The sequence below is a fragment of the Micromesistius poutassou genome (assembly GCF_964030765.1).
Source record: "Micromesistius poutassou genome assembly, chromosome: 8".
NCBI lineage: Eukaryota > Metazoa > Chordata > Actinopteri > Gadiformes > Gadidae > Micromesistius > Micromesistius poutassou.
Window position 1 is genome coordinate 18,538,644 of NC_140278.1, and position 21,468 is coordinate 18,560,111.

General features: G+C 48.3%; 1 protein-coding gene across 1 annotated transcript; it reads left to right on the forward strand.

Annotated features, from left to right (window-relative positions):
- Nucleotides 1-287: 287 nt before the first annotated feature.
- clstn3 (calsyntenin 3) lies at nt 288-20,825 on the forward strand (the record flags this gene model as incomplete). The annotated part of the gene is made up of 18 exons (XM_084472384.1): nt 288-354; nt 2,528-2,650; nt 4,368-4,578; nt 5,322-5,530; nt 6,649-6,798; nt 7,039-7,224; nt 8,488-8,790; nt 10,083-10,195; nt 10,895-11,054; nt 12,581-12,637; nt 12,849-12,997; nt 14,130-14,278; nt 16,630-16,856; nt 17,511-17,672; nt 19,052-19,197; nt 19,599-19,734; nt 19,997-20,181; nt 20,655-20,825. The coding sequence occupies 18 exons, from the start codon at nt 288-290 to the stop codon at nt 20,823-20,825; spliced, it is 2,904 nt and encodes a 967-aa protein (XP_084328510.1).
- Between the last annotated feature and the right edge of the window lie 643 nt (nt 20,826-21,468).

The window sequence follows — 21,468 nt, forward strand, 5'->3', positions numbered from 1 at the left end:
GCCTGTTTAGGGTATTTGCTACTATACATAGGACTCTTTTCAAAGGTCACAAAGAAAGAAACCTAGCCTACACATTGTAATTTCCCTGCCGAAAAACACGCCTTGGTATGCTTTACAGTCGAAAGTAGGCTCTCTGCACCAATATCCCATACCACATTTTTTTGTATTTTCTTTCCCTTTCTTTCTCTCTGTGCCTCTGTACACAGGTGCCGCTAAACCGTTAATGCATGTACTCTATTCCTCCTTTCCCCCCCCCCCCTCCTTTGCACCGCCTGGTCGTCCCTCAGATGGACAGAATGAATTTCCTCTCCTTCTTCCTCCTTTGCTTGACTTCAGTTGCCAATAGCAACAAAGGTCAGTTCCTTCCTTCATCCTTTTGACCGTTGATTGTGAATGTTGAGATGATGTTGCCTCTTTGCCTTGGGAGCCCCTCAACCTTCTCATAGGTGCCCACAATCTCCCCCCCCCCCCCTTCTCTCTCCCCCTCCTTCCCCAACACGCTGAATGATTGTTTGCCGACCCTAATGCTGTGTAATGTTATCCTGTGTCATGATGAAATGTGCGTACATTATACAACACTGTTCCGCCCTCCGCCACAGAACTCTGAGACTGTGCTGTCCCCAGATCCTATGTGCTGTGTATCGGACTGTGCCGTCCGATACACATGTACACACCCCCCCCCCCACACACACTTCTGATAACCTTGTGAGCCGGGGGCCTGCCTCACTGCGTGGACGTGAGGGTGTAGTAGACGGCGGCGTGTGTGTCGTGGTCGCGGCTCTGTGCTCCTCTAGTACCCCTGGCTCTGACTCCACACCCGGACCGCCGTCGGACCAGCAGAGAATACACCGGGAACCAGTGTGTGTGTGTGCAGAGGCAATGTCAAACAGGGCGGATGGCCCAGAGACAAAAGGGACGAGAGCGAACGCACGCAGACAATGCCGCCGCGAAGGAGAGTCACAGAGAACTCAGAGGACACAGAGGAGAGAGAGAGGGAGAGAGAGAAAGAGAGAAAGAGAGAGAGAAAGAGAGAGAGAGAGAGAGAGAGAGAGAGAGATATGAAGACGCAGTGTCAGGGGGTAGAATACGTGAAGTCAGGAGATACAGACGCCAGCCACTTGCCGCGAAGCACCAGACTCATAAAGGGAGGGGGGGGGGGAATATAAATAGGCTGACCAGAGAGGGAGACAGGAGAGGAGAGGTGAGGTGGTGCTATAGGGGGATGCAGAGAGTGTCAGAGGGGTATGGGGTATCAGGGCTGGTGTGGAGGTCAACAGAGTGTGAAAGAGAGAGGGAGAGCCCGGGTATGGAACGGGTCAATGCTTCTCAATCTGTAATCCCGGGTGTAATCCCCAGCCCTGATGCTAAGATTAATGCTTATAAAGCAGGGAGAGGTGGAGGCGAGGGGGTGGAGGGAGTTGGAAGGGACACGGGTGAAATAGCCTGTAAACCAAGAAGAAGTAGAAAGAGAGAGAGAGAGAGGAGAATGGCCTGGTACACACAGTGAGGCTGAGCAGAGGACTGGAGAGCGTGAGTGGGTCTGCGGCGTTGGCGGTGATGGAGGAGAGGGGGGAGGGGGCCTGAGAGCAGGTCAGGTGTCACTGTAGCCTGGAGCCAATTGGCTGTTAGCTTGAAGAGTGGTTCTAATTAATGGTGTGGATCCTCGGGTTCCTTGTGGAGAACACGGAACAGAACCCAACGGGATATCTTTAGCGTCCTCCGCCGCCGCCGCCACCCCGCGGACCCTGTGATGTCACGCATCACCACGGCTACCAGGCCTTTTGGTCACGGCCTTTGATTAGCCGACTGTAAAATCCTCTTCCTCCCTGCTCGTTTGTGCTGGCCTTTGATCGCCCGCTGGAAAACACAGAGCACAACGATGAATAATTAATTTTCAATTTGAAGGTGAATTCACCGTTAAGCCCCCCCCCCCCCACCGCACTAGAAAATGCTGGATTTCCAATCGCCGTTTCTTCACCCGATCACAAATCCCGTTAACCGGGCCAGCCCGTCCCCCTGCCCCCCCCCCCCCCCCCCGCCGTGAGATAAGGTGAAGTCTGACTGATTTTAATTACACCGCCAACCATCAAGGTGTGCAGAGGAACACTTGACACCAGACAGAGAGCAGGGGAGGGAGAGAGAGAGAGAGAGAGAGAGAGAGAGAGAGGGGGGGAGAGAGGGGGAGAATATGAACGCATGTCCTTGTAGGGTTTCCAGAGTAGCGCTTGAGTGACATGTCAGAGAGGGAGGGAGAGAGACCATGAAGGAGTGAGGGAAAGAGAGGTCAACATGTATGTGTGGAAGAGAGGCTCTCCCAAAAGACGGCAAACAGTGTGTTTCCGATCGCGCACACACAGACACACACACACACACACACATTTTTACTGTGTTGCTCCACATCAACACACTTAACCACACCCTCGCGCCGCTCTAATGGAGTGTTATAAATAGACGGGTGCGGGCTCCTCTCTAATTGCTCTATTTGTCCCTGCGCCGCGGCCCGGTTCTCTCTCTGTGGACCGTTCAGCCAATAAGCACAAGCCATGGATCGAGACGGAGTACCAGGGCATCGTCATGGAGAACGACAACACGGTGCTGCTCAGCCCGCCGCTGTTTGCGCTGGACAAGGACGCTCCGCTGCACTACGCCGGTGAGACCTACTACACACACACACACACACACACACACACACACCTGCAGAGACCCACACACACATACACACACACACACACACACACACCTGCAGAGACCTACACACACACACACACACACACACACACACACACACACACACACACACACACACACCTACAGAGACCTACACACACACACACACACACCTGCAGAGACCTACACACACACACACACACACACACACACACACTCACACACACCTGCAGAGACCTACACACACACACACACACACACACACCTACAGAGACCTACACACACACACACACCTGCAGAGACCTACACACACACACACACACACCTACAAAGACCTACACACACACACACACACACCTACAGAGACCTACACACACACCTACAGAGACCTACACACACACACACACACACACACACACACACACACACACACCTACATAGACCTACACACACATACAGATAAATATACCTACTACACACACCTACAGAGACCTACACACACACATACAGAGACCTACTACACCCACACACACACACACACACACACACACACCTACAGAGACCTACACACACACCAACATCGACATACACACATACAGAGACCTACTACACACACACACACACACACCTACAGAGACATACATACATACACACCTACATACAAATACACCCCTGGCTAGTATGCAAACAATGGCCATAGACGTTATACCTAATGTGTATAATTATATGATTGCGTGAGGATTTCTTTGACAGTTGCATCTAAAATTGAAAATTGAAAATCTGTCAAATCAAGTTAATTATTTTTTGTAGTATTTTTCTTTCAACTTATCTTTGAGGTTATGATTGATGTCATTGTTTTGTGTGATTATATAAATAGATTTATACAGCACATTGCCATTAATGGCAGATATATTTCACTTTCATGGGAAGGATTTATAATAGGGGCAGCATTAGCTCAGGAGCTCAGGAGGTAGAGTGGGTTGGCTGGTAACCGCAAGGTTGCTAGTCGATCCCCGGCTCCTCCTAGCTGAGTGTCGTGGTGTCCCTGAGCAAGACGCCTCACCCTGACTGCTCCTGACGAGCTGGCTGTTGCCCTGAGTGGTTGACTCCGCCGTCGGTGTGTGAATGTGTGCATGAATAGGTAAATGTCAGTCGACACTGTGAAGTGCTTTGGATAAAAGCGCTATATAAATGAGGACCATTTACCATTTACCATATATAGTACGGCACATAATGTGTTTTCCTTGTATCCAGTTTGAGTCCCTATCTTTAAAGACAGACTCCCAGACACATTATAAATATTCCATTTGATTAAATATAACGTTGAGTCCAGTAACTTCAAACCAAGAAACTAATAGTATAATCTGCCCCTGAAGGCTGGCTGCAGTGTGCTATTGAAGAGGACCTAAATAAGATTAGCATGTCTGCAATATAAATGCTTTGGGCTCGCAGGAAATATTCCTTATTGAATAAATTATAATTGAATAATGAATGCCACCCTGAGCATTCCCAGAAAGGGATTCCCTTTATTTGAGTAATGACTGGGTTCTTCTCATGTGTGTTCATTGAGTCAATAGGCTCTGATTCTACTTCAACATGTAATTAAAAAGCTGTCACCACACCCCTCCCTTCACTCCTCCGTATCGTCATAACACCTTATCCTGATCACTGACGCTGCCTCGTCCTCCGCGCTCACCCAGGGGAGATCTGCGGGTTCCGGGTGCACAACGGGCCCTCCGGCTCCGGCGCGGTCCAGTTTGAGGCGGTGGTCCTGGACCGTTCCACCGGGGAGGGTCTGGTGCGCTCCAAGGAGCCCCTGGACTGTGAGAGCCAGAAGGAGCACAGCTTCACCATCCAGGCGTACGACTGTGGGGAGGGCCCCGACGGAGCCAACAGCAAGAAGTCCCACAAGTCAGTGTGGAGATAGGACACGCTTGTTATGTATTACCGTCGGCAGCCACAGCTTACCAGTTAGACTGCTGTTGGACACATTGCTGCCACTACCGCGTTATAATGAAACATTCCTGTTGTAATACATGTCTAACACCTACGCTTACCCGATAGAAAATGTTTCTGTCTGATCTATTCTTCCATTGTCATTCTTGAACATGCTGTACTGTGTAGAGGAGCAGAATCTAGGGCACTGACAACATGTTCCCATTCTATTACATAATAGAGGGAAAAAACCTTTATTCTACCACATATATATTGAATATGCTCCTTTTGTAGAACATACATAACCATTTATTCCCATTGTGAAACATAAAACATGTTCCCATTCTAGAATACACATACAATCCCTCATTTTCTTTCTGGGATCTTTGAAGATCTTATTTTTTTTGAATATTTAAAGAATACAATGCCATTCTGGAACAACTTTAAATTCCGTACACAGAACAACGTGTTACAGAAATGCATCCCACTGATATGTTCACTCGACCTCAAATACCTGAAACGTTCTCGGGGGTGGTTGTTGTTGTTATTGTTGTTGTTTGTGTGACAGTACAGCCAGTACTCCCATGACAGGTAACATGTTGTTCCTTATCCCCGGTCCCCTGCCTCTCTCTCTCTCTCCCTCTCCCTCTCCCTCTCCCTCTCTCTCTCCCTCTCCCTCTCCCTCCCTCTCTCTCCCCCCCCCCCCCCCCCGTCCCCAGGGCCACGGTGCACGTGCGCGTCAACGACGTCAACGAGTTCTCCCCTGTGTTCGTGGAGCGGCGCTACGAGGCCTCGGTGCCCGAGGGCCGCCTGTTCGACCGCATCGTGCGCGTGGAGGCCCTGGACGCCGACTGCTCCCCGCAGTACAGCCAGATCTGCTTCTACGACATCATCACCCCCAACGTGCCCTTCGCCATCGACAACGACGGTGAGGAGTCATGGCGACCAGATTGGGGCTTTAAAGGTCCCGTGACATGCCGCCAGGTGTGGTGTGGTTATCCGTTACGAGCCGTTTTTTGGAAATCTGCCCCTCATGACGTCATAAGGGGCAGAGAGTGAGCGTGACCGCCTAGATGTGGGCTGGATAGATCAGTTGCTCATCTTTCCGTCATACATACATTTGTGCATGAAGCCATTATTATTTTGTTTACTCCCTTTGAACGCGTGTGTACCTTGTGCACCTTCATCCCGGTACACCTTCGTCCCCGACTTCCACAGATCTTTCTCCATTCAAGTCTGTATCTTTGGACATACAGGTGTGGCCCTCCCCTCACAGGTGAAGGCCCAGAGGTTTCTACAATAGACATGGTGTGGGCAGGAGATTGTTCCTCTGCTCTCTGCTCATTCAAACACGGCTCCTCTGTTTGTGTGCTGCAGACAAGAGCGAGAGATGGGGACATCAGTCAACAGAGCAATCTCAAAGCTTGAATTGTAGTTTGTCCCGTTGAAATCTTCTTCAGTTGTCACATTGGACGTCCTTGATAGGATTCTTTTGGTGAGATAGAAAGCCGTTTTGTCCTGTCACAACAATAGCACTAGAGTGGTACTTTGACACTGGGTTTTCTTTGTGGTTACCGTGAATCTGCAGGATTGGCTTGCAGGAGCGTGCGGGGTGGTGGTTTTGGGTCAGGCTGCAGTAACAGCAGCCGTAGCACAAAGGCTTGCTGTTGAAGACCTATTCTCCTGGTCTATTCACTCCCCTCATCTTTGTTATGTTTCTTTTTCACTTTCTGACCCCTGACTAACTTGTCAAAGCATCGTTTGCTTTTTTAAATGCCTTGTTTTTCTGACTCATCTTGTGTGGGCTGACGGACGTAGGTCGTTTAACGTAACATCAGGCATTATTAAATCCTCTTTGATTCCGGTCTGTTGTTTGATGAAAAGAGATGCGGTACGGATTAAGAGAGATTAATTAGCGTCGTAAAATAAATCCTTGTTTTCTGTTTCTTTTCATTCTTCTTTTCATTGTTCCTTAAATTATTTCTTGAATTATTTATTTTTGGATTTTTCTTTCTCTCTTGTCCTCCTTCCCCGGCCGTCTCCTAGGCAACATCAAGAACACAGAGCCGTTGGACTCCAAGCGCCAGCGCGTGTACACCTTCTGGGTGACCGCCTTCGACTGCGGCAAGAACCGCGCTCAGGCAGACGCCCAGGTGGTCGTCACGGTGAAGCCGTCCTGCAAACCGGGCTGGAACGGTAATACAAATGACACACACACACACACACACACGCACACGCACACGCACACGCGCACGCACACAAACACACAATCTAGCCCTTCAAACCGGATGGAGAATGGATTATCAAGGTGGTAAATTTGTGAAAATAAGATTGCATGACTTGGCGTTCAATTTTTTTCTTTTTAATAAAATTGGATTTTTTAACGAACTCATCGTTGGATCTTTTTTTTTTTTTTTCATCCCCTCCTTGGTCCAGGATGGACCAAGCGCGTGGAGTACACCCCCGGGTCCGGCAGCGTGCCCCTGTTCCCCAGCCTGCACCTGGAGACCTGCGAGGAGACGGTGTGGAACATCCAGGCCACCGTGGAGCTGCAGACCGGCCACATCGGGAAGGGCTGCGACAGGGACAGCTACTCGGACCGCTCCGTGCGCCGCCTCTGTGGTGAGCTCCGGGTCACGCCATTGAAACCCCGGCCCGCCCCTGCTCCACCATGCTTCTGCCCCGGGGGTCGCCTCTCACATGCTAGTGTCGCAGATCAGACCTTAGATTAAGATCGATCTAACAATTATTCGCTGAAGGCGACGTGAATAGTGGGGGATAGCCCACTATTAGCTATTCCCCACTATTCACGGAGCCTAAGGTGAATAATTGTTTTAGTATATACTACACGTGAACACTCCAAAAATAAACAAGATAACAATTTTTGCCGGGATTTATTTGTTTTTATTAGTGTGACCAGACGACCGTCTGAGTCACCGAGTTTGAGATCTCAATCATGGGATAATTCCCAATAACCCGAGATAGTGAACCAATCAAATTGCGCCATCTTAGGAGGTTCACGTGTAGCATATACTAAAGTTTAAAGTCTAATAGCAGATGAGCTCAGATCGGAGTGAACCGGGTGTTTCACTTTCTTTTTGCTTCGTGTTTGTTTTGACCAATCACGTTGCTGGAGGCGGGGATCTGTAAGACATAATCGGCTTAAAGTGAACACAAACGTTGCCAGCATGAGTAAACATTTCCTAGGGTTAGGGTTAGGGTTAAGTTAGGGTTAAGGCCAAGGGCGGGCCGTACTGTTAGGCAGACCAGGGACCAGGCACACCTGGAGCCCCAGGCCCCATAGAAGGCCCCATAGAGGCCTTTTGGGGCCCCCAAAATGCCCTCTTTATTTATTTTTATTTTTTTTATTTTTATAAAAACATATAGCAGCGCCGGGAAGTCCAATTACTCAGGCATTGACGGTCTCCCTGTTAACGTGCGAAGCATTCATGCAACTTCGCTATGCCCCCCGAACACCCCCCCCTCCAACAATCCTGTCCGTCCGCAACTTCGCTACGCCACAACCCCCCCTCAACAATCCTGTCCATCCGCAATCCAACACTCTCCCCCCCCCCCCTCCAACAATCCTGTCCGTCCGCAACTTCGCTACGCCACAACCCCCCCTCAACAATCCTGTCCATCCGCAATCCAACACTCTCCCCCCCCCCCACCCCCGTCAACAATTCTGGTCACCTTTGCCTGGAGCCCCCAGAGGGCTAAGAGCGCCACTGCACAAGGAGTGACTCCGCCCCCTTGCAGTTTTTGGTTTCGGGCCCGGGCGCTGTGCCGTCTCTCCATGGGAAGTGATGGATCCAAGATCAGCCCCATGCTAACCGCCTCTCCCCCCCCCCCGTGGACCCTGGGTCTTCCCTGTGCCATCCCCAGGCGCCGTCAGAGGCGAGGTGGACCTCCTGCCCCCCCCGTCGCCGGCCGCCAACTGGACCTCGTCCCTGCCCACCCTGCCCTCCTCCGACTCCTCCCTGGTCTTCTCTTTCAATGGCTCCGCCCACGTCGCCGCGGTGCCCAACTCGGTGGCGGCGGCCGTGTCCGGCGACCACTTCACCCTGCAGCTGTGGATGCGGAGGGGCGGGGCCAACGTGCAGCCCGCCTCCTCCGCCCCCACCCCCGGTCAGAGCAGGGGCAGCCACAAGGAGGAGGAGACCATCATCTGCAGCACCGTCAGGAACGGTAGGTCACGTGACCTTCTCTGGATGTGTTTATGTGTCTATGGCTGCGTCTCAATTCAGGGGCTGCGTCCTTCGAAGGACGCGTTTGAAGGCCGCTTACGTCACAGCGGCGCGTCAAGTGCTGTCCCATTTCGAAGGCTCCTTCGAATGCGGCCGAGATATGCAGCCTTCTTTTTCCCGGATTTGAAGGACCCACCACAATATACGGCCCAACGTATATTGCGCGTATGTTGCGAATACATATATTTAATGACAAAACTATGTAAAAACATTTTTTTATATAAAAGTAAGGTTGGGACCATTTTAAATATGTAACTTTATTGTCAAAGTTCAATGACATTAACGCTAGACATATAACGTTAAACTAATTAACGTTAAGCCAACGTCCTCTCTTCCTCTTCACCCACTCCTCCAATAAAAGATAAAACATAACAAATAAAATTATGATTTCTGGCTCCATATTTCTCCTCCGCTGTCCGGTTTGAACCGCAGCTGTCAGGGTTGCTAGGAGACGGCGCGTGGTCACGCAAGGTAAAGGACGTTAACGGCTGGTTACGCAATCTGGAAATGCTCTGTAGGCTAAAACGTCTCTCCATTTAACAACGCTCGTTCGGCCTTCGGTGTGGCCTTCGCGGTCTACGAAGGCCACACCTTCATAGACCGCGTCCTTCGAAGGATGCTGCTCCTGAATTGGAACACAGCCTATGTGTCTATGTGTCTATGTGTCTATGGGCAGCCCACATACTAGGTACATACAATACACAACCGTGCACAATATTAAATTTATACTCTATTTAAACAAAACTCAAACTCTAGACTCTAGAATCCAGGTAGTCCTTTTATGAAGCGTTTTGTTCAAGACCTTTCCAGGGGTCCAAATGGTATTGTTATGCCTGCTCTCAGGTCTGAAGATGGAGCATCACAGGGGGGCTGGTATTGATTCCCTGTGTTAAAGGATTGAGAATGAATAACATTGTCCCCTCCCTCGAACCCGTACATAAACGTGCGATCGAGCGGGCAGGTTTAAGCTCGACAGTTTCCCAATTGTTCCTGCCAGGATAGCATTTCATTGTGAAGCTCAGTATTTGTGTAGGACTTTGTCAGCTCTCATCGATCGCCCTCCACGTCGTGTTCTTTGCGGAATAAGTATGAACAAAAGCAACAATAACGACAGCATGAAGGACACATCCATCCTGCTGATGCCCCTGCTCGTCGAGAGCCAATAGGACGCGGCGACACTCACACGCCTCTTCGTCTGTTCTTTCTCTCTCTGTGCTCTTACCTCTCCCACAGAGGACTCCTTCTCCCACTATGCTCTCTCCGTGCATGGCTGTCGTCTCTCTCTCTTCTACTGGCCTGATGTCTCTGCCGCACGGCCCGTCAAGTTCCTGTGGAAACTGGAGCAGGTACTGTGGGAGTGGGAGTGGCTGTGGCTGCGTTTGCCCTCGCTGGTTCACCACCGTCACGCTTCACAGAGGGAACAAGGCTGAGATCAGCCAATCACAGCAGTAGACAATTCTGTGTATGTGTGTGTGTGTGTGTGTGTGTGTGTGTGTAAAATAAGAGTGAAGAACAATCTGGGTAGTTTTTATGCACGTGTGCTTCCATACATCTGTGTGTATGTACTAGTGTGTGTGTGTGTGTGTGTGTGTGTGTATTTGTGTGTGTATGTGCGTGCAAATGTATATGCTTGTCTCTGAGCGTCCATGTGTGTGTGCATGTGTGCGTGTGTGTGTGTGTGTGTGTGTGTGTGTGCGTGAAGCAGGCTTATTCTGTGACTTGAGGCAGACAGACGGATTGAATCTGGCAGGATTAAAGATATGCCAGGCTTATTCAGACAAGATTTCTCAAATCCGTCCTTCTGCACCATTACATCCTGCACCCCCACATCAACCCCCTACCACCCCATGCATCTATTCCCTCTGTTCTTCTCCAGTCCTACATTCCTGTCTGGCAATTATAGCACATTGTTCTTCTCCAACCTCAGAAATCGACCAAAAATCGGCTTAAATATATATATATATAATATAATAAATTGGTTTCTCATTCCGCACCACATTAGCAGAGTTAGCCTCCGACCTCTGATTTTGTCTTGTCTCCGCCAGGTGTGTGACAGCGAGTGGCATCACCTGTCTCTCAGCGTCCAGTTCCCTTCCGTCACTCTGTACGTGGACGGCGTGACCTTTGACCCCGCGCTCATCCACGACAACGGAGCCATCCCTAACCCCGCCCCCCGCCAGAGGATGGTCATCGGGGCCTGCTGGGGTGAGTCTCGTGGAGTGCACGGCGACGCAAACACCACTGGAACGGGCTGCAGCACAGATTCTCAACCAAACAACCAAAGGAACGTTCCCTCCCTCTCTTCTCCCTCCCTCCCTCTCTTCTCCCTCCCTCCCTCTCTTCTCCCTCCCTCTCTTCTCCCTCCCTCCCTCTCTTCTCCCTCCCTCCCTCTCTTCTCCCTCCCTCCCTCTCTTCTCCCTCCCTCTCTTCTCCCTCCCTCTCTTCTCCCTCCCTCCCTCTCTTCTCCCTCCCTCCCTCTCTTCTCCCTCTCTCCCTACTTTTATCTGCCATTATAAAGTGTTATATCGAGTCAGGTCGCTCCGCGCAATTTCGCTCCCCGCTCCACTTAAAAATCCTCCCGCTCCAGTGAAAACACTCCACGCTCACTACGATTTAAAAGAGGGAGAAATAATCGACCACGAAATAATCACCTTAAACAGAAAACCTAAATACTAAAGCACTAAAAGCAACGGCAATATATTTCATATATCATAGAACATTTATTTTAAAAGATAGACAAGAGCAACAACGAACACGCTTGTCTACGTCGATAGGCCTCAGACTCGTGGTGTGAGTGCCATCGGAGCGGGACCAGAGCGAAACTGGAGCGGAACAGAGCGGCCGCTCCGGCCTCTAGATTAAAAAGCGCTCCGCGCTCCAAAGAATCCATCCGCTCACTAGCTCTGCTTCCCACACCTTTGATCCACAGGCAAGGTGGATTTCCCGAACCATTCATGGAAGATATATCCCTAAAATCTCAAGTCGTCCTACAGGGCCAGTTCACTCAACAAGAGATGTTCTCTCAGTATTTCACTCACTCATAGCCGACGGATGGAAACATTATATCTAACAAATTGCCCTCAAATAATAGTATTATGTCTCTTTAATCTTAACTTAATTTGCATCATTTCTACATTATTTCTTAAAATTGAATCCAGAATGGCATTCCCCTGTCTTTGAAAACATCCGAAATATTTGAATTGAATTTCTACAAAAATAAAACAGTATCCTTTCCTTCAGCAACTCGCCAGACTTCAGACTGTGCCAGGACAATTTGCCGCGATCTGATCCATTTATTAAATCCCAGGCTCATAATTCAATGGCATATTAATTATTCAGTTGAACAGAACGGAACAGACAGGCCAGACCGTTAGCCTGCCAGCTACATGAGCGCTATTAATTAAAATAGGACACTGTCCGCCAATTAGCCACGCAAAAACACGCTCTCTCCTCCAGTCCCATCCAAGCCCCCTTCATCCGCAAGCCCCAGTCTGCTGCCACCATCTGCTGCCTCGCCACCGCACGGCGAGTGTGTCTGAACACCACCCACACCGTTGATTTGTTCCCACGCTTATTCCAACCTTTCTCTCTACCTGGCTGTCAATCAGTCTCTTTGAGATCCTCATTAGGCCTCAGACTGTTGCATGTGTTTGCGTGTGTTGTTGTTGTCTCAATTTCTGTTTTTCTTTTCTTCTTCTACCCCCCCCCCCCTCATGGTATGATCCCAGCAGAGCCTGAGGACAAGCAGAAGATCTCCAACAACACCGTCCCAGAGGGGAAGGACTCGGGTGAGTTAGTTTGTTGTTTTCTCCCCAGTCTTATTTGTGTGCGTGTGTGTGTGTGTGTGCGTGTGCTCTCTCTCTCTCTCTCTCTCTCTCTCTCTCTCTCTCTGTCTCTCTCTCTCTCTCTCTCTCTCTCTCTCTCTCTCTCTCTCTCTCTCCGTCACTCTCTCTCCGTCACTCTCTCTCTCTGTTGATCCTTGCTGGCTGTCTTCCTCAGGGAGGTATGTGGGCGGTTACCGAGGCCTGTTGTCGGGGGTGACGGTGCGCCCGGGCAGCGTGGAGCCCCACAGCGTGGTGGAGTGCCTGTACGCCTGCAGGGAGGGGCTGGACTTTGGAGACCTGGAGACGCTGGGCTCCGGAATGAAGGTAAGCGCCGTGGAGGAACGAAGGACGGCGTATGTATTAAAGGGCAGGTTTACCCCGGTTCACCCAGGAGAGTGGGATGGGTTTCGTAGGAGCAGGTATGTGGTAACCTGACTCTCGCCAGATGAATTTCGTTCCACCTGGCTCCACTCATCCATCTGGGATCAATCCATTGGAGAGGTGTTTTAGAAGGCTGGGCCTTATCAAAAATCCTTGCATATGATTGGATAAACCACTCGTCCGTCATCTTTATTGACGTGCTACTTCAACCACTCACATCGAAACCAACCCGTGACGCAGATGAGAGCCGCCATTGAATCAAAACAGTCGCTTCTCCGCTACGTCACATCTATAAAAATCCCGCCCGGCGGGCCCGATTGGCTCTACCTTTCGATCTGGTCCCCAAATCCCGCCCCAACGGGAGCGATCCCAGATGGATGAGTGGAGCTAGGTGAAACGAAATTCATCTGGCGAGAGTCAGGTTAGGTATGTGGGGCGTTGTCAAACAATGTCAAAAAGGCATCGCAACCTCGCTTGAGCAAGGGCATGCAGCCAATACGAAACCCCCGCTCTAGAGAACGTTTTGGGCCAAAAGTAGCAGACCACTGGTATTTTACAGATCATTTACCCCCTTTTAACACATTTAAGCATTTTATGTCCTCCGCCACTTTGGATTTGGGGGTTTGCTTACCCTTCAAATGTATTGTTTTAATGTTGTAATGTCATTGTATCGTAAGCAATATAGCTCATAATCATATCAGAATAAATACCCTATAAAAATAAAAGTATATTGGAATTAACTAATTATTGTGTCTCAGAATTAGCAATATAGTCCAAGCATATCTGACTTAATGAACAATTATTTATATAAAAAACATGCTGTGTCTCAGAATCATAATTAGTAATATTGTCCAAGCGTATCTGACTTACTGAACAATTATTCAAATAAAAGAATAATGTATCTCAGAATCATAATTAGTAACATTGTTCAAGCATATCTGATAAAAAAGAAGAATGAAATGTTTTTCTACGTGATCAGAATTAGCAATATGTTGGCAACACAGCCCAAGCATGCCTGCACATTGTTATCGATAGATGTGTAATTGTGTATGATCCCCTGACCCGGCTCTTCCAGGTCCATGTGAACCCCAGCCAGTCGGTGCTGGTGCTGGAAGGAGACGACATCGAGAGCTTTAACCGCGCCGTGCAGCAGGTCACCTACAGGAACTCCCTGCGCTTCGCTACCCCGGGGGTCAGGCCCCTCAAGCTCACCACCTCCCTCAGGTAGGACGCCAGGCCTGTGAACCGTGTATCCACCATGAGCCTTATAATGTCCCCGTTATCAAATGTCAAACCCTGCACCTCCCTCAGCTACGACACCAGGCCTGTGAATAGTGTATCCACCATGAGCCAAACTTATAATGTCCCCGTTATCAACCCTCAGACTCACCACATCCCTACAATAAACAATAAAATACAATACAACTTTATTAATCCCACAAGGGGCAATTTGTTTGAGCAGCTTGTTGTACATACAGTAACGTACAAACAACAAATACACATGCACAACTACGGAGCATTTGGAATGGCAGTTAGTTCTACAAGCAGGTAAAGCATAATGACACCCTGATGGCAACAGAGAAAATTCACTTGTAAGAACATGTCCAGAAGAAGCCAAAATACCTGTTGCTTTCTGGAAGATTTGCCGATTGCAAAATTAACTCAAGACCCTTTGTTACACTCTGGTGATCTTGGAACAGATGTTAACAATACTGTGCAGGCTGTTTCTGTCTTACATCCCTCGGATATGTAAATCGTGTATCCACCATGAGTCACCATTATCAACAGTTTGGATGTTGAATCTTAAAGATGCAGTGTTGTGGACTTAGTGGCATCTAGTGGTGAGGTTGCAGATTGCAATAAACTGAATACCTACACACTATCCAAGTTTAACAGATGAGACTCTAATTATAGTAATTGATGTTAGATAAAACCAAACAACATTAACTTGGGTTCATTCGTATCGTTAGGCCTACCTTCTTGAAAAGTAAATAGACCATTCTGAAAAAACATATAAACTTAATTAATAAAAGAAAGATACAAATATAACATTAGGTGTGTTATATTTGTATCTTTCAACTACATACAAATACACTGCTGATATTTCTCAAGAAAATATTTACAGAATAGCAACGATACATATATGGAATACGTATTTGCCATAGCTATAAATATGAGCAGTTATAACAAAAATAACATTGAATTTTTAGCCATCGATTCACTGAGCAGAAAATGAAAGAAAAAACAGATTTAAACCTGTGTCTGTGCTTGAGTGCGTAAGCCGTGCTTAACCACTGCCAACCACGGGTTTTCAGGCTTTAGTGGCCACTTAATGTTGATGCAATATTAATGAAGAGTACAGTAGTGCATATGTGTTCAATAGGCTCAGTTCAAGCTCAAGCTGATGAAAAGCTTTCATCCGTCGTCAAGCCTTCGCAAATATCCCCACGACGGTCGTTGTGGCGGTGGCTGGGGTTTTTCCGTTGTGTTTTCATAAGATTAGAAAGATAAGCCGGCCGTGAGTCCTGGTGCTGCTGCAGTGGGCCGGCTCCGGGGGCTCTCTTCCCCTGGAGTCGTTTCCCCCTACGACACCACTGATTCAAGGTCACACGCTTAGCCGCGTGTGTGTGTGTGTGTGTGTGTGTGTGTGCGTGTGTGTGTGTGTGTGTGCGCGTATGTCTATGTCTGTGCACATGTGCGTGTGTGTGTTTGTGGGGGGGGGGGATAATGTTTATCTGGCTGTTAGGTCAGGAGTTGGGAGTTATTTTGTAGTCAACATTGTGAATAAGTGTGTTCAGATTAGAGTAATTTGAGGACAGCGGTTCCCCAGATGGCTGAACAGCAGGCTCTTCTGGAAGGCCTTGTATCAGCAGATGCTCACTAGTGTAGATAGTAGATCTGTGCCACACACACGGGCATATACACATCCTCGCTCATACACTCTGACACATACACACACACACACACACACCCGCCACACACAAATGCAAACTGTGCGAAAAATAGGCCTGTCACTAAAAGATGAGGAACAGAGGTGAGAAGAATGAAGAAGACGAATGAAGAATTAAGTGACAATCTGAAAATATGTATAGCTTCTCTTAATATCACATCCATCACATATCCAGGTCACAAACATGAACCCCCTGGTTTTTAATATAAAGTAAACGATTGCCATGAATTGTTGTGCACAGAAGCACCTCCTGAAATGCACTCAGCTCGCTGCTTATCTTACAAAGTGCTCCTTCAGGCTGGCTGAGGAATGCAATTAGCATTGACAGAGCCTTTGAGTTATGAGACGTGCCAGTCTGTTGGCAGTTGTGCTCATTCAAACATTAACTAAATTCTTATTCTTGCGGATGAAGTCCCAGAAAGTAAAAAAAATAAACACTTTGTGTTATTTAAAAATGTAATCATCAAACAGCCTTGCTCCTCGTCGTGACTCGGCGGCGGCGGCGGCGGCGGCAGCAGCAGTGGGGACAACAGACTCATTCAACACTCGGTGGGTCCAGCCTTCTGCACGGGCCGAGGCATGTGTTCAGCGTGCTTTGTTTCTCCCTCTCGTTTTTGGCTGCCAGGTGCTTCAGCGAGGAGAGCTGTCTGTCCCTGAAGCAGCTGGAGGGCTACCTGGTGGTCCTGCAGCCCGACGCCCCCCAGATCTCCCTGTCCGGGGTGGGGCCCCACCTGGCCCGCCCGGCCCCCGAGTTCGAGGGCCCCCGAGGCGTCCCCCTCTTCCCAGAGCTCCGCATCGTGTGCTCCCTGTCCCACGCAGTCAACACCGCCGCCCAGGTGATGGAGGGCGGAGGTGAGTCACCCCACAGTCCCCTTAGTTAGTTAGTTAGTTAGTGTGAGAACTAACTATCATTATGTCACCTCGCAATCTAGTCTAGTTAGTTCATTAATTGAAGTCCTTTCACACCAGGTCCATGTATCAACATATAATTGCATGGGCTATGGATGTAAACACAACAACATCCTCCATTGTTAGTTAAGGCTTATTACTGCATAACTAACTATAATTAATGTTGAGTTCATGATCAATAATTGTTCCCTTATTGTATGATGTTACCAGTAAGTTAGTTATTCCTTAAAATAGCTAGCTAGTTGGTTAGATATCTAATAAGTTAATAACTTAGTTAATACCGAACATCTTCACATGCTAAGTAATGCACCTGGTATCATCTCTATGTTCCACGAGTCCTCTTCTACAGTGTGGTTAGACACCTCTTTTTGTGTCTGTTCAGCGGTGAGTACACAGCGTGCCATAACAGCCTGTCTTAAACACTGTACTGTAGGATGGAAATGAGCTGATCAGCAAACAGGACCATCTGTGCCGAACTACGCTCATGCTTTTTTTATTTCTCACATGACCGCTATGACGCTGATGCTCTCTTTGTTCCGCCCCCTCCTCTACCCTCCCCTCTCCTCCCCTCTCCTCCCCTCTCCTCCCGCCCTGAAGCTCTGATGTCCGATGCTGTGGCCCACACTCTGGACGGCTGTGAGGTCCAGCCCCTGGGGGAGGAGCTAAACCCAGAGAGGGAGGAGCTGCTGGTGGACATGGATGTGTTGCGGGAGAGGGGCCTGGAGATCATCAATACCACAGCTTACATCGCCATCACAGGTACCATAGATATATCTAGATCTATAGATATAGCTATGGATAATATAGAATAGAGTGACAGCAGAGTGACAATACATTTGAAGTTGTAATGCATAACATTTAAACCAGCTGGTAGGTTAGAATTCCCTTTACATATCTAGTCAAGGCTGATTAATAGTGATTTGAATAATGTTATCAATACAATCTCATCCTATAACTGATATAATACATAAATAAAAAATGCTGGCCAGCCCATACTTCTGTTTGTTTACAATTCCAGCAGAGGGCATGTCTCATCTTACTATCAACACTCCCAGAACCCCTCCCACTCAGCCCAGCATGCTGAGTCATCAGGTCACGACACACAGAGGCACAGCCAGTGAGAGCAGACAGAGCCTGTTATTAAGCTCAGCAGTGGTTCCTGTTGCACGCCACCTAGTGGCCATACCGGGCATGTCTGATGACCAGGACACTGGTAGTTGTACCAGTTTACTGTATAGCCCACTTGATAACCCCAATGATATTCTGCTTACTGCATACTGCTGTATTTACTGCTGTTAGTTGGGCTAGTTGCCGTGTGTTTTTCACCTTTGGTTGGTAGCTTAGTAGCCAATGTGCTTATAAGGTTGGATTGGTCAGGGGGCATTGTCACTACCTGGAGCTTGCACTTAAACGGAGCCTGGGTCTGTTGAAGGTGGCATTGCTGTTTTTAGGCTATGATAGCCATAGGATAGGATAGGTATATTGTATTGTATTTATTTATTTATTTTTCTTTTCTTTTCACCTTTGGTTGGTAGTTTGGTAGCCAGCGTGCTTGTAAGGTTGGTTTGGACAGGGGCCTCTGAATATGTGTTTTCCTTGGATTTTGGCACAAGGGATTATAACATCTGATCCTGTGTATTAATGAAAGAAATAGATGGAAGAATGTCAGGCCGAGCAGTTGTTTCCATGCTGACCTGTCATAGCGCTCTCTCGACGCCTGGTTTCACCTGTGTGCCCTGATTATTGGATGCACCGAAAGGTGTACAGCCTCACACAGCCCCAGTGTCTTCGGTCTGACTCGGGCCAGGTGAGGCTGCTTAAACCAGCCCTCAACCCCACATACGCCACACAAGTTTCTTTGAATTCTGAAAGTCAAGGGGCTCAATCCTACACTTTGCGTCTTTAAATAAATAAGGTATTCATTGATTAATATATTCATGAACACAATTGAAATATTAATATAATACCGATTTTAAATCAATTCTATGCATGGCATGTTTAAAAAATAAATCACGTTAGGGAAATGTTATAAGTTACAAACCCTCTCAGCTCCTTCAGTTCCTTCCTTGTGTATCGATGACCCAACCCAGTTCAGGACCTCTCCAGGACCCCCTCTCTAACCCGTGCCCCTCCCCCAGGCGCCGAGTCCATCTCCGTGTACGAGGACGTCCTGCGCTCCGTCCGCTACCGGCTGGCCAAGGGCTCGGCCCGCTTCGAGCGCCGCTTCCGTCTGTCCTGCTCGGAGATGAACGGACGCTACACCAGCAACGAGCTGACGCTGGAGGTGAGGGCTGCACCAGCCGCTTGTTGTTGTTGTTCACCTGGTTGTTGTTGTTGTTGTTGACGACCCGCTGTAGGAGAGCACGGACACACGCTGCCATCGACCTGTTTGGTTCCTGACATAGCTTCTGGGCTTGAACATAACCTTTATGTTTACCTTTCAACACGGTCCTCTACTCTCACCTGATTGTGTTTAGAAACCGTTCTAAATGAATGTAAAGCAAACAGTAAATGTGTATCTAACTGTAAAGCATTGTGTGTATGGGTTAGACGTCCAGCAGCTCTGTTGGTTCCGGCTGAGAGCACCTTTTTAGATATAATAGCTTTCGCTTTGTGAGGCATTTTAAAAAAGAATGACACTGGGGATACTATTCCCATCCCTCTCCGTCCCAACGTGTCCTCCAGGTGAACTTCCTCCACTCTCTGGACAGCCTGTACCATCCATCACACCTGCTGGCCTCCCAGCAGCAGTTCCTCCATCCGTCTCAGCACTCTGGGGAGCTGAGTGGGCACAGCATGCCGAACCCACACCGCAACTCGGGTAATGCTGTTTACTGGATTTGTAATGACCATTAGTGCCATGAGGGGGCAGTGTAGACACCATCTACTTTCTCCTATTCTGCAATAGCAGACACCAATGTTCATGTAAAATGCTTATTTTCCTGTTGCTGTGTTTGCACAGAATACAATATAGAATATAATAATATTATAATATACTGTTATAATTACAAGCTTCTTGTTGTGTTGACATTATTTGGCCTTGTCAATATTCGTCCTCCATGACCTTCGGTTTCCTCTGACAGTGGTGCCAGGAGCTGCCACCGTCATCATCATGGTATGCGTGGGCTTCCTGGTCGTCATGGTGATACTCGGAGTGTTCCGAATCCGCTCCATCCATCGCCGTAGTGAGGGGGAAAGAGGCGGAGCTAAGGAGGGCAGCAGCCAATGGGACGACTCAGCTCTCACCATTATCGTCAACCCCATGGAGGTGATTAGCCAATCAGTTCACTAGAACCATTCAATGAATCATCGTCTTGGTTGGCTTCTGAACATTTTAAAGGAAAACCAAACCCTAAAATAACTTCATTCAATTTTAGATTAAAAGTGTTGTAAGGGTTAGTAGTAGCATAGTTGTGCTATGGATGAGCCTGGTCCAAATCTTAACCTTAATGCGAAAAGTTAAAACAATAATGATAAGATAGTTACCCAGTTACCCAGTATGAGTAAATGCACACTATTGCATGAGTTATCTGTTTTTGGATGTTTGGATGTTGGATGTTAACATGAAACATAGAGACACTGAAAGCATTTCAGCCTTGCCCCTGAATAAAAAAAAGTGTCAACCTGAGATGGGCGAAATCTGATTTCGCGAGGGGAATATCTCAAACAGGTAGTTTGGTTTTCCTTGAACAACATTCCAACTGACATCTTGTTCTTGCTCCCCCCTCTCCCCCCATCCAGTCCTTTGAGTCCCGCATGGGCATTGCAGCGGATACAGAAGGGGAGGGCGAGGAGGAAGAGGAGGAGGAGGAAGAGGAGGAGGCCACGGACTCCCCCGACGACGCCGCCGGTGACGACCAGCGAATCATCGCCAAGAAAGACGGACGGGAGGCCAACCCTCGTCGCTACTGAGCCCTTCCCCCCGCGCCTCCCCCCGTCCCCGATCTGCCGTTCTGTACCTCTGCACCAGTTCTAACAGGAACCACCACAAGCGGCCCATCGCTGACACACGCTCAACTCGGTTAATATTGACAACGGCTGTCACCTCATGTTTAAGGAATGTATGCTTATAAACACTACGCACAACACAACTCTGTAGAACTCTATCCAGACCACACAAATCGCCATGTGTGAACTATAGCAAAACAGGGCAGACGTTCACCACTTAAATGTTTTATGGCACAATGTATACAAAGTAAATGTTATTTACCTGCCTGACCAAAACCCACAGATATTGTACGTGGTGCACCAGTTCTACATCACCAGATGGTATTGTGTCTGTATAGTGTAATACAGGTTGAATGAAACTATTTTGTTTTTAAAGAAAAAAGATTGTATATGTTTTAGTATCACACAGAAGGAATATCCATAGAAGATTAATATTGAAGCAAATCTTAAAATAACTAAAAGAGGACGATCGCCTTTGAATAGAATTTGAATTCTCTGCACTTGCATATCATGACTCTAGATGTATTTTGCACAATACCCCCCCCCCCACCCCACCCCCCCTCCCTCGGCTATACATTCCTAATCTTCCAATTAGCCACTGAGTGAT